At 39.5% G+C, this 13973-nt stretch overlaps 1 protein-coding gene across 3 annotated transcripts; it reads left to right on the forward strand.

Annotated features, from left to right (window-relative positions):
- Positions 1-62: 62 nt before the first annotated feature.
- Positions 63-12576, forward strand: LOC116311634 (lactadherin-like). Of its 3 annotated transcripts, XM_031728807.2 has the most exons (11): positions 63-202; positions 440-633; positions 5508-5633; positions 5714-5845; positions 8591-8704; positions 8905-9086; positions 9174-9329; positions 10091-10235; positions 10928-11130; positions 11226-11378; positions 11802-12576. In XM_031728807.2, exons 2-11 carry the CDS (start codon positions 570-572, stop codon positions 11943-11945), a joined length of 1419 nt encoding a protein of 472 aa, XP_031584667.1. In that variant the 5' UTR covers positions 63-202; positions 440-569; the 3' UTR covers positions 11946-12576. The 3 variants fall into 3 exon arrangements, with proteins under 3 accessions (XP_031584667.1, XP_031584668.1, XP_031584666.1); XM_031728808.2 differs by lacking the exons at positions 63-202; positions 440-633 and adding an exon at positions 2521-2815 and having other exon boundaries at positions 10946-11130; XM_031728806.2 differs by lacking the exons at positions 63-202; positions 440-633 and adding an exon at positions 2523-2815.
- The last annotated feature ends 1397 nt before the right edge of the window (positions 12577-13973 follow it).

Raw genomic sequence — 13973 nt, forward strand, 5'->3', positions numbered from 1 at the left:
CTTTCCACGCCCCTTCAGCGGTGTAATTTTCCACATTACACTACTGTTGGTTTATATATGTCCTACATATTAGCCTAAATACGCGTTCGGACACCATCTCTATCAATATTTGACCTCTTTATATGATTTTCTGAGGAGATACATCTGTGCTAAGAGTATCTGACACACAGCCAATGCCGTCCCTCCCGAACGTGATAAAAACGTGAGCTGAAACCGTTATATAAAGTTTCTTCTGCGCATGTCTCGGTCTATTAGCAACATTAGCATTTAGCTGTTGTTGACAACTAAATGATGTCAGCGGATAGCGGATACCTTTGGGTTGCTCGTTGATTCTCCAGTTCTACCAGTATTAGCAACGTGAATATTTATTTTCAGGAAATTTGTTATTCTATAATTTAACTCTACTTAATTCCCATTTATTCTGTGATGGTTATTACAGCATCCTCTCAGCTGTCACGCCCACCTTTGCACCTTTTTGCATCGTGAAGCTTTAAGGATTGGACAAGCTGTAGCCTATATAACGTAAGCGTAAAATCCACAACAACACATTAGGCTGAAAAACACGGGGGATGATAGACCTGACTGACCAGGCTTCTATTTACAGGTCAAGCCCTCGTCAAAGATACGCTGAAGGTCAGTGTGACAGGACAACATAACATTCCCTGTCAAAGAGCCTATAAAAAAAGATAATTATCAGGAGGACATGTTAGGTGACTGGAAGATCTAGAATGGTCATTTTTTGCTTGCCAATTAAACACAGCCATTCTACAACTTTTAATAGCTTTAATTTATCACTTTGAATCACTACAACTCCCATGCCTTCACTGTAAATTACATCTGTACTGTGCTATATACATAATATGTTATGTACTTTAACACAATTTCTTCTAAAATTCACTATAAAGCATAGCATGGCTGCATTTACAAGATCCTATTTATATTTTCTTATGCAAAGTTATATATTTGTGTTATTGATCGGATCTTTAGGATTACGAGTCTAAAAGAGTCCAGATCATTTAATAATATTAATAAGATTAATGTCCCCACTGCAATTGCAGCTTGATATCCACTAGATGGAGACAGAGTTTAATCTCCTTATGGCGTCTATGAATTTCGCAGGCAACCGAAACAGGCATTGGCTTTAATGTAGTTTGTCACTTTAGTTTTAAGTACCCTTAGTTTTAAGTACTACTTAAAAATAAATAATGGCTATTATATATTTGGTAATAATCTAGCCAGTACCCATGACCAAAGAAAGCGCGTGGCCCCAGATCGGGATCAGTTTGATTTCTGCAGTGTGACTGCTCTGCCACCAAACAGTCGAGTTTTCCCACGAGGATTTAATTCAGACACTTTAAATCCCTCTGTTTTTCGGTTTCTTTTATGTTGGGGGAAACAAAAGATCCTGTCAGCAAAATGTTCCAACTGCATGTTTACATGTAATTTTACAGTACTGTGCAAAAGTCTTGGGTCCTCCCTAATTTCTTCACATTTTTCTAGGAAAATGAGAAATATCTTCCAACTGCTTTATTGAAACATTTTTAAAGATACATGGAAATGCAGTATATAAGGCAAAAACAGAATATGTACAATTCTAACCAGCTTGAAAGTTAATATATGTTATGATCATCTTTGTTCTTCAACACAGCTTGAACACTTTCCAGTAATATGTCACCAGGCTTCTTTAAGGACATTCAAAGCTCTTCTTTGGATTGTTTATTACATTTTGTAATTAATAGCTTTTTAGTAATTGCTGATTTGGTACAAAAATGCTGTCAAATTCTCATATCTTTGGTTAGATTCAGCTAAAGAAATAGGAAGCAGGCTGCTAGTAGCATAAAGATACAATTAAAAATTGATTATTTACTAAGTTATATGTCGTGTGTAGACACAACACTGGCTCATCTCTTGAGTTAGGGAGTTTTAAATACTTGATTTATAGGCCAGTGTTAAAGAAGAATTGTAATAAAGTCTGGCTCCTTGGAAGCAAAATAAAAAGAAATGAGGTGTGGCTCAAGACTTTTGCACAGTACCCTATGCAACAGGTGTTTTCGTTTCCAGTATATAATCCCTAGCGCTAATTCAAATCTCAGCCTGACCTGTCAATCTGGCCAAGGGGAGGGGGTAGTGGTGCTTTCACATGCTCACAATAAAACAAGTTATTCAACGCACAAATATTTTAGGGTGCACTGTGAAGTGGAATAACAGGTAATTAAGCTAACTGATGCCTTTCAGTGACTTTGTTAATTTTAGATAAAAGTTAACTCACGATGAAAAGACAAAATTAAAGTGGAAAATGTCTTTAATAGTAAGGTATACTAGAATAGATAAAGTAAATTTTAAAAAAAATTGACCAGCACCATAGCACATAAATACATTTGTTTTAGTTGTTTGTTGTTGTTGTTGTTGTTGTTATTTATTTAAATGTAGAAGTAAGTAAGTTTGAAGTCAACAAGAAGTAAAAATAATGAAAGAAGTGGCGAACAGGCTGCCATGCATGAATGTCAGAGGACTTCCTCCTCACTTCTCTCCGCCCACCAGAAAACGTCACACGTCGTTAACTCGGGTATTAGCGAAAATCTCAGCTCTCCCATTTATCACCCGGCTCTTCATCTGCATTTTAGTCGGAATTGCGATATTTCCGACTGCGTTTCAAAGCCGCATTGGTATTCAAATTTTAAAAGTAGCGCGTCTTTCCGGACAAACAACCCCGCTGTACAAAGTAAGGCCAAAACAAATATGAAACGTCCTGGAAATGTAACCCCAGCGTATGTAGGAACATTTGCTCTGCTGCTTTGCCTGCATTCAGTCACAGGTAAGTTTCCTTTTTAACAAACGACACGAATCAAAGCGGATTATTGCGTTAACGCAGAACTTAAAAGTTTGTTGACAGGTCTCTCTCTGCCTCTAACACTAGACTCCATCTACTCCTTAAGGGGACTCTGGTACTGTTTGTTGTATTTTCCATGGCATTTACTTCCCTTTTCCCCATTATATTGTCAATTCACACTGAAGTGACCTACTTTGATTGCTTTTTGTTTTTCTTTTTCACATAAATTAACGTAATGCATGGCGAAAAGAAAACAGCAGATGTACAACAGTAGCCTAAATATCTCAAATATTTTTACTATTCTTACTTAAGCATTTAGGATTCAGTTTTTAAATGTGCTCTTTTTTGCCCCCTGAAAGCAGTCAGTATAGACGTATGCCTATGGTAATGTGAGCTCATTATTGTCCTGGTGGACTTGGTGATTAAATGTGAGACCGGTCTGTTATTACACGTGATGCTCTGTTATTACTAAGCTCTATTCTGAGCAGTGATCATTGTACAAGAAGTGATACTTGCAGTAGTGAACAGTTCTCATGTTTGTTTTCCCCTTTCTCAGTGGACTTCTAGAAATGTCACTATTCTCACGGGCACACTTACAGGTGTCCCTTTAGTTGTGTCTGTGGACATCTACCTGGACTCACAAGGATTTGGTACACATGGAAAGGAAATTAATGCCATCTGTGCTCCTGTCTGGGGCCATCATGAACCAGCTGTCCACTCATCTAAATTTAGTTCAACATGCAAATGTGATTTTGTTGTCATGGTGGTTGTGTACATTCAGAGTCCCACCTGTCTGTCAGGTGTGGTGCATATCCTGTCCCACCCCTGAGCTGCTGCATTGTCATGCTGTTACCTAGTCTGTTATTCAAAGAGCCGCATGCTTCTGGAAAACCCGGCTAATCCTGGACATAAACACATTCTGCTTTCAGAGGTTGGCTCATGAAGACAGTGGCTACATCATAGGAACAGCTGTTTTCCAGCTCACACAGCCTTAGACACTTTCCAGCATTTATTCAGGTTATACTTTTTGAGAATTTAACTACATAAAACTTTATATTGAGTCACATTTTCGACTGTATTTTGGGTTATTTGTTATGTGTTTATTCTTCTGATCCGTTTTTATGGCGAATTGTGGCATTTTATTGGCAACGCTGCTCTTTTCCTGCTTCAGAGATGTTTGACTGTAGTTGCCAGATGTGTTGGTTATACCTTGTATCACATTTCTGTGTCTCATTGCTTTAGTGGCATTGTTTCGTAAACATAGACTGTGCTGTATTCAAGAATAATTCACGTAGGGCTTTGGCCTCACTGCCAAACAAAATGCCAGTAAATTGCAGTTTGTTCCACCTGGAGCTGCTCACAGTTTGAATGGTGACTGCTGCTGTTGAGTCAATAGACTGGAAAAGAAAAATGAAAAAAAGAAAACAAATATAATGGGGTAAAGGTTTTGTAACTTTGAGAGATCTTGTATGACTCATAAGTTTTTGTCCTGCCGCTCCCACTGAGGTCTGAGCCATCATTTCACTCAATCCAGGCATGATGTGTGACTCAATGCCTCCCAGCAAAAACTGCAGCAGCCCTAATCAGGGCAGAAACTCCAGCAACACCAGGTTACTCTTTAGATACACCTGATGACTGTACCCAACCATTTACCATACATTATCTGCAATAGAAGTGAACTTTGCAGTGCTATATTGAGTCGGGAGTGCTGAGCGATACCATCTTTTAGACCTGCGGCATCAAACATAATGCCCGGGAACTAGAATTACCTGCCAAAGACACCAATTTGGCCCACTCAGCAGGTTTGAATAATGTAAAGGAGGGCATATATTTTGGAGGTTTGCAGCTTCTCCTGCTGATTAAGACATCTCCCAGTGCCATTCATAATACAACAAAGTAATTCATTAATAGAATTAAATTACATAAAGTTTTTTTGTTTTGTTTTTTTTGTTGTTGTTTTTTTTTCACTATCTACTATAGAAATGTGTGCTTTTTGCAGTGGGTTCACATAAAAAATATAATTAGAGGACAGTCTACAAAATGAGCTAACAGAATTTTTTCTGTCATTTTACAAATGTATTTCTTAAAATTTAAAATGTTCTTGTTTTAGACTAAACATTTGGAGAGTCGCATGATCTCCTGCTTCAGTTTTAGTAATTCTTTTCTCCTTAAATTGCTTGTTTGCAACTCCCGGAGTCTCTGAAGATGTAACACAGTCGTGGCAGATGGCTCCCCCTCCCTGAACCTGTTTCGGGGGAGGTTTCTTCCTGTGGAAAGGGGGTTTTTCCTCCCCACTGTCACCAAGCGCTTGCTCATAGGGGGTCATCTAATTGTTCAGGTTTTCTCTGTATTATTGTAGAGTCTTTACCATACAATATAAAGAACCTTGCGGTATCTGCTGTTGGGATTTGGTGTTATATAAATAAAACTGACTTGAACTGAAGCTGGTAGAGACAATTTTAAATGTACTGTCATGATTTTCTTTTTTGCTATGTAAAGGGTTTCTTTCCATTGAATAAACAAACATTTTATTTGGGAAACCTGTGGTCACAACACATTAAATAGACTGCTCTTGTACCCCAAAGCAGGCCTAAATGTGATATGCATGTGCAGCAGCTGTGTGAATAGTTAATACTAATAATCGTTGCACTGATTTTCCTTTATCTCTCTCACTCAGCTGACTACTGTAAGGTAAATCACTGCTACAATGGAGCAACATGCGTGACTGGAGTAGGAGAGGAACCCTTCATCTGTATCTGTGCCGATGGCTTTGGTGGAGACACCTGTAACCTGACAGAGACAGGTAGAGCTGAAAAGGAAAATTCCGGTGGGAAAGCACGGAAGCACGTACCGAAACTAACACCTTTCTTTTTACATCTTCAGGACCTTGCAGTCCCAACCCCTGCAAGAACGATGGGTCCTGCGAGGTTATCGCTCCGACCAGACGAGGAGATGTTTTCAATGAGTACATCTGCAAGTGCCAGCCCGGCTTTAAGGGAGTGCACTGCCAGATCAGTAAGTTACTTCTGGCTATGAGTCAAAAGCCTGAACTGAACCCTTTTTGTCTTGTGCATCTATAAGACTACATGCTGTACTCCCAGAGGACATCTAACTCCTTATTCAATGAATTTTAAAACAATTTCTGGCCACTTAATGTTGACATAAAAGATTTATCGTTTAGGAATGGGTTGCATTCTAATTTTTTTTTTTTTTAAAAGTAGTATTTTTTTAGAGAACAGCTTACCCAACAATGTGAAAAACACAGTAGCAAGCTCCACTTTCAGCAGATTTCCCTAGAAGTTTTAACACAAGGAGTTTTTTCTTCCGGTCACATCTTCGGCAATGAAAGGGATGTGTAGTCCGCTCAGCAGCTTCATGAAAGGAGCTCATTCAGTGGCTTCTGTGGTTATTCTGTTTGGCTAATTAGTAAAAGACCACTCCAAGTCTCTTAGCATGCAGATGCTTCTCACACAGGGTCAACATTGCATCTATTTTAACTCAGTCAAATGAATAGTGAATTCAGTCATATCCTCATAGTAGAATCCAATACAAGTTAGCATTAAAACATGGGGATTATTAGTGGAGGAAATGCATTAGAAAATAAAAAAGGAAGCCAAACTTAAGATGGGTTTTTTTTGTGTATGTGTGAATATTATTCCTATACACCTCTGAGCAGTGGCTGACATCCTTAACTGTGAATCTGGAAGTAAAAATGATGAAAAAGATTGAATGTATCAACCTTCTGATTCAAAATCTTGCATAACCCTGTGAGGAGGCTTTTCCCCCCCTCTTTTCCTCTTTTTGTAGAGGAACAGCTCACCCTCCCAAAGCCCGCGCTGTGACCACCAATTGTAGTGTTGGTGCAGTCTGGTCGTCTACTCCCAGATATTTTCTAATTTTGAACCAGGCAGACAATATACGCTGCTCTATATAATATGTCCAGTAAATGGACGGAAATAACTCTCCACAAAAAACAAGTGATGTGATAGTAGGTAAAGAGCCTTTCAGAAGTCACTGAGGTGAAGCCAGAGCGTGTGAAAATGAATTCCACTTGACAAAAATAAAATGTTCAGTACAGGCCGGATCTTCAGGCTTCAGATTTAAGTAGCAAAAAAAAGCAAAGGCTATTTCACGGTCCGTCTCTTGGTAAGATCACTTGTTTCTCAGTGTTATTAGCTGTGCTGTGCCTGTGCTGTTGTGACCAATCCTCTTAGCATTAACTGGAACACGAATTAAACAGACCCATGTGGCATTACGTCAGCCCTGCATTAATTCTGAAGTTTCTAGGCGTTACTAAAACAGGTGAAATAAGGCATGTGTGATGCTTAAGTGTAGGTGTCAGTTACATAGCTTTTATCAAGTCTGAATTTAATAAAGTAACAACGCTTTTGGACTTTACCTTTTAAAAAAAATCTTATTAGATTTTGTCACTGTCACTATAAAAGTTTGCCTGTAAACTCCTCCTACACAATCAGAGTTGAGCAAACAAAATTGGCACATAGGTACATTAGGACCCTAAAGTTTCTTATCTATATATGATATTATGCCATCACATTGCCTAGCAACCACCTACCAACTGGCTGAAATCACGCATTTGTAGCATTTATGCACCTGTAACACCTTATAAAAGCACTGTATCATTGCAATTTTACAACAGTTAATTTATATTCAGATTATAATCTATATATTATGTTGTATCATCATATGTCATATCCCTGTATTAGCCAGTGCGCATACTATTTCTCACACAGAGATGAAAAAGCAGAAGACAGCGTATTTTACTGTGTAGATCATATAATTTATTGATGTGGGTGAGATTTTCTACTTGTGGATTTTTCATGGAACAGGGAGTTGGGCTGACCTCCTCTGGCTGCGGGCTTAGGAAAACATCATAAACATGGTACACACTTGTTTCCAATACAAACCAAACACAAAGACTTGACATAACCTACTATTATTACAAAGCAATCTATACACTGGTCATTTGGTAAAACAGCACTTTCTGTCTTCTTAGCTGCTTACCTTCAGTCACATTTTGCCTTGTAAAGACTAAAATGCTTGTAATATTGTTTGGCGTGCAATCTCACTACTTGGTTTAAAAATGAATAGTTTCTTTTTAAAACAATAGAGAAGAAAAATGTGCAATCATCCCAATTGTCTGTAGTCTTCATGTTATATGAGCATGCCACCTTGTGGAGATTACCAAGCATTACCTAGACAGTGTTTAGAGGCGTTCACAACATGACCTTAAACATACTTAAAAACTTTGGGTGCAAAAGTTTTTATCCATTAAACAGGAGAAACATTAATGATATTTAATGACAAATTTCACTATCATTTGAAATATCTTTTTTTGTTTTTTTTAAAGAGCTCAGTTTGTGTATACTGCTGTTGAGCGGATGTTCTAGCTTGTTGCCAGAATAGTTGGTGTGTAAGTCTGTCAGGTGACACGACATTGATATAACTTCGAAGTATCCGCTGTGTCCCACCTGTTCCTTCTCCAGTGACGCCATACCTCAGGGCCACTTCTGTCAACGCAATAAGGTTGAAGAGTAATTATTCGTCACCACCTGAATGTTGGAGACTCTGTGAAATTATTATGGTCATTCACCTGCTTCAGTCCTCCACCAGTTTTCCCTCAGATGTTAGTGTTTGTGTTTGTTTGACAAGTGTGAACCACATCTCAAGCATTCTTTTTTTGGGTTTTTTTTTGTTGTTGTTTTATTTGTTTGTCTTGTAATTTCTGAATTTGATTTTCAGATGTAAATGACTGTGAAAACCAGCCTTGTAAGAATGGAGGGCAATGCCGAGATCTGGATGGAGACTACTCCTGCCAGTGCCCCTCACCATATGTTGGAAAGCAGTGCCAGCTACGTATGTGCACCACCATTAGACACACACATTTCAAACATGGACAGCCTGTTGTTACTCGCTTTGCCTCAACATTTTTTATAAAATTCAACAAGGACTTAAAGAATGATGAGATATCCTTGTAAGCGTGGCTCACTCAAGCATGAGAAAAAGATCTAAAGCGTGGCAAGAGTACCAAAAAATCCCTCCATCTCATACCCCAGGGTGCGTTTCTCTGCTGGGGATGGAGGGAGGAGCAATCGTGGAGTCCCAGATTTCTGCTTCCTCTGTGCACTACAGCATTTTGGGTCTTCAGCGCTGGGGCCCAGAGTTGGCTCGACTGAACAACCAAGGCATCGTCAACGCCTGGACGTCAGCCGCACACGACAAGAACCCCTGGATCGAGGTGAGAGAAGTGAATGCTTTTGACGAGACTGACCAGTGCATGACCTGTGCAGATGCTCACTGACTCGTGGCCTTTTGGTTACAACAGATTAATATGCAGAAGATTATGCGTCTGACGGGCATCATCACTCAGGGTGCCAGTCGCCTGGGCACAGCTGAGTACATCAAAGCCTTCAAGGTGGCGAGCAGCCTTGATGGAAACTCCTACATCACTTACAAAGTGGACGGCCAGCAGAGGGATAAGGTTAGACACAACTTTGTACTACATATGTTATTTTCCATTGTGTTTAAAGTGGACCTGTTAAGCTTTTTCTCATTTTCTAACACATAGATACTCTTACAGTGGTGGATGTCGATATTAAGGTGTTAAACAATCTAGAACAATGAGATGAGGTGTAGAAGTAATGCCAATGAGCCAAAAGGACCCAATTTGAGACAGTTTTTTTTTTTTTTTTTCAACTCTTGCCTCTCCATGATGTTTATTTAGAGCTGTGTTCCTGAGATGACAGATGATATCTGCTCTCACTGACAAGCTCCACCTGCCTCTTGTTTGAACCCTCTGTTTGTAAGAGGCAGCCAGTCAAAAAAAGGCGGAAGAGTAGGCAGCCCAAACCGCCCTGTTGCACCAAAGTCCAGTGCAGGACAAATAAGGATTGTTCTCTTTGTCTTCAAACTTCACAACTATATACTGCCCTTGGGGGACCTGGGTATCTAGGGTAGCTAAGCATTTGACCTTGACCTTCAAAATCAACTTTGACTCTGAGATCAAAATTGATCTTGAAAAAAATTTAAAGAAACCATATTGAGTAATCTATCATATGAAAGGCACAGAGAGAGATATACAACACACCGTGACGGCATAACAGGCTGACATCATCATGTTGTAATAAAAACATCATAAAACAGTTTTAGTATAGCCCTTGCCCTTTGGTGGGAGTTGTGCTCTCTGAGTGTTCTTGTTGACTTTGTTTATTCAGTTTGCTCACCTGTGTTTGTTTGCTGCAGGTTTTTGTGGGCAACATAGATAACGACCGCACAAAGACGAACCTTTTTGACGTTCCTATCGTGGCCCAGTACATCCGCATCATCCCCGTGGTTTGTCGCAGGGCCTGCACGCTGCGCATGGAGCTGCTGGGCTGTGAACTTCATGGTAAACACAATAAATTTCCAGCATAGCCATAACACTTACAGCAAGGTCAGAGAGCAAAAGCAGTTAGATAAAAAAGATAGGACATTAATGAATAAGGACAGGTGGTGTACGCTAAGTTGAAGTCAGGTCACAGCCTCTGTGAACCCTTAACCTAAACTACATAAGTCCTTGCAGCATTGTTTGTGTGTCTTGTGCTACTGTGTTGATGTCTTCTTACTGTGGTCTTGCTGACAGGTGAAATGACAGACTTTTTAAATTTAATTGCGCCACATCTAGCGTAGTTTGACCACATAGAACTCTGTGGGTACAGTCCTTATTATGAAACAACAAAAGAAGCCATTTCAAGCACTCAAGAATAAAAACACGGCCGGCTGTGTTTTTGTCCATCTGCAGCTTTTGTCTTATTTGATCTTAACGCTAAAAGGTTTAAAGAAAAACAGCTCTGTGTGCTATGTTGCATGCTTTCTTCTGCATTGTGTGGCTCTTCTGTGTTTTTTCCTTTCACTCGGTCACTGGTGGGTGTTTGTGATTGTAATCAGTCACGCGCTTTGTGAATGCTCGTCATTCTTAAAATGTTGGGTGAAGTTGATTCTTCTTTTCTGTCGGGTGATTTCAATTTTTCCCCTCTTTTCTCTTTCTGTCGCTTTGGCTTCCCCCTCCCTCCGTCTGTCCGTCTGCCTTTTGATTCACAGTTTATTCAAACACGGCAGGTTGCTCAGAGCCTCTTGGTATGAAGTCTCGGTTCATCTCAGACGGGCAGCTTTCAGCCTCCAGCTCTTACCGCACGTGGGGCATTGATACTTTCACGTGGCACCCCCAGTTTGCCCGGCTGGATAAAGTGGGGAAGACTAATGCATGGTCTCCTGCTTACAACAACCGCTCAGAGTGGATCCAGGTGAGGGAAACCGCAGCAGTCACCTTTTTTAAAAATCTTGTTTTCTTTGATGTTACTAGTTGGTAATGCCATTTTTTTCCCTGCTCCTTCCCCAGGTTGATCTAGAGAAGACAAAGCGCCTCACGGGCATCATCACACAGGGTGCAAAGGACTTTGGAGTAGTGCAGTTTGTGTCAGTGTTTAAAGTTGCATACAGCAATGATGGGGAGTCCTGGAGTACGGTGAAGGAGAACACTGGAAATGATAAGGTCAGACGTATGTGAATACCTGAAATGCCATTTCCTCTTTTTTTTCCATATATATCAGAGCTAAGTTAAAAATAAGGTAAGATATACTTTATTATCTCAAAAGTTGAGAAATTGCTGTGTTGCAGCAGCCAAAACATTAAACAAAACCTAATAAAATACAATATTACAAAACGATATTTTGATTCAGTAAGGTAAAAATGCAGGAGCTGTATTAAAAAACCTACAAAAAATCATAGAAAATTCCACTTCACCTCCACTTCAGTTGGAAAAAAATTGTAGTCTAACAAACAAAACACACACTCGCACACCCATGCATGCACAAAAACAGTTTTCTGACACGAGTAAATGGGAATGCTACAGTTATGAAGATGTGTTCAAAACAATGTGTTTTCATTTAACAGTAACCTTAACATGTGTTTGCAGCTCTTCCAGGGAAACACTGACAACAACTCCCATAAGAAGAATCTTTTTGAGCCTCCGGTCTATGCTCGATACGTCCGAGTCATCCCCTGGGAATGGCACGAGCGCATCACTCTGCGCATGGAGCTGTTGGGCTGCGATGATTAGAAACTAGTCAATAACCATTTATCAGCACTCCATCCTCATCCTCAGATGCTCCGTCTGCTCGCACCACAGCAGAGGACGGATCACAAACAGAATCATTTGCTTTGTTTTTTACTCCATGGAAATCATATTTGCTGAATAGCTTGGACTTTAACACTTGTAGCACTTTGACTGTAGCAACTTTTTTTCCCCCCCTAATGTTTACATTGCTAAAAGTTTGTTTGATGCTGCAACATTGAACTGCTCACAGATCCCTCACAGATTGATCATTTGTCCTTTAGGAGCTTTTTTTTGCACAGATCTTCTCTTAGTCTGTCTAAGAATGCAAGCCCTGAGGTTTTCCCGGTGTAATACAGAGTGTATTTATGGCATTTCCAACCACACAGGACAGGAAAGCTTGTCCAGAGCAGGAAAATTTCACATTTTGACTCCACGGATGAGTAGGGTGTTCTGTTTGTTTGTTTTGGGGGGGTTTAAACACATTTTGACACCTTTTTGCTTTGTTCCTAAACTTAATTTCATGACCAACTAATTCTTTTTGCAAAAAATGTGAAATATGTAGAAAACAGCAACGTTTTGCATTCCTTTTTTAATTCACTGTTGGTTAACATTATTAAATGTTTAAAAAAAAAAACCTTTTCTACACTTTGTGTATCTTTTCAGCTGAGACACAAAAGTACATTTTTGAGCTAATGCCCATGTTAGAGTAGATGTTTACAGCTGATTTAAGCATGAGCTGACTTGTTAGCAGAGTCACGTACACGGGGTACAAAATGAAGGCGTAGATAAAGAAGACAAAAGTGAGCATTCTTTTGTACAACTCAGCATTTAAAAGGAGATAAAACTTAAAAGAAGGTGCAGTTTTTGAGCAGCCTGGCGTCGGCTGTGTTCCTCTTTGTTTCGCAAAGAACAAACTGTTCTAACCACACAAAACATGATGTGAGTCTTCATGCTCAGCCTGGTGATGGTGAAATATTCAAGCTAAGGAATTCAGGAAATCATTTCTTAAACACTGATACACAAAAACACATCCTTTAACTTACTATTATGTTTGCAATTTTATGTCCTTTTTATAAGGTTTCAATGTGATTCAACTTTTCTAGCAGTTTTATTTTACTCTCACATCCAATGGGAATCTCTACCCAACAGTGGAAACACTGTGGACGTCAAATTTGAGTGAGTGACACAGTACAAAAGTACGGGAATCACTCTTAAACTGTTTTCTAACAACCAAATTAGTTTAAACAGCCTGTTTACGTAATAAATGAATACATGATACAGCAATAAGAAAGAGACATGGCAAAAATAGCATCCATGGGGGAGTTCAAGGACAAAACCACTGCTGACTAAAGAGAACACAATGGCTCGTCTTACATGTGCCAAAAAACATCTTGATGACTTTGGGGAAATGATTCTGTGAACTGACAAGACCAAAGCTGAACTTTTTGGAAGTTTTGAGTCTGTTACATCTGCGTAAAACTAACAGCATTTCATAAAAAGAACTTCATAGCAACAGTGAAACATGGTGGTGGTAGTGTGATGGTCTGGGGGTGTTTTGGTGCTTTCCTTAAGCACACTTGGATGTTCCAAAACACGCCAGCAAGTTCATCTCTGAATGACTCCAACAAAAAAAAAAAAAAATTGAAAGTGGCCTAATCAAAATCTGGAATTTGATCTGATACTTAAAACACCGCTTATGCTTGAAAACCCTTGTTTGAATAAAACAATTCTGTAATAAAGAGTGTGCCAAACTCCTCCACAGCAAGAGAGACTCGTTGCCAGTTATCACAAACGCTTGAATGCAGTTCTTGCAGAAGACTTCGGCTTGCTCTTTACACCAGTAATTACACCTTGTTAGTCCATAAGCTCACAATCCTGGCATGTTTGGCCTCTGGCAGCATCTTTCATCTCTGTAAAATAAAGGCAGTGGAGGTCAAAGCATCTCTAACACATGATACTTCTTCACTGTTTGTGTCTGCTGTATGTGACTTTGTAGGCTATGTTTTCCACACCATAAAAGGAGTTCTTTTT

This window comes from Oreochromis aureus, linkage group 1 (assembly GCF_013358895.1).
Source record: "Oreochromis aureus strain Israel breed Guangdong linkage group 1, ZZ_aureus, whole genome shotgun sequence".
Lineage (NCBI taxonomy): Eukaryota > Metazoa > Chordata > Actinopteri > Cichliformes > Cichlidae > Oreochromis > Oreochromis aureus.

What these genes read in the sequence shown, in the direction of transcription:
- LOC116311634 (XM_031728806.2), top strand. Translation starts at nt 2,740, where the DNA reads ATGAAACGTCCTGGAAATGTAACCCCAGCGTATGTAGGAACATTTGCT. An exon ending in TGGAAAGCAGTGCCAGCTAC is followed by an intron (nt 8,705 to 8,904) that starts GTATGTGCACCA and finishes CTCATACCCCAG; the next exon opens with GGTGCGTTTCTCTGCTGGGG. An exon ending in GCTGGGCTGTGAACTTCATG is followed by an intron (nt 10,236 to 10,927) that starts GTAAACACAATA and finishes TTTGATTCACAG; the next exon opens with TTTATTCAAACACGGCAGGT.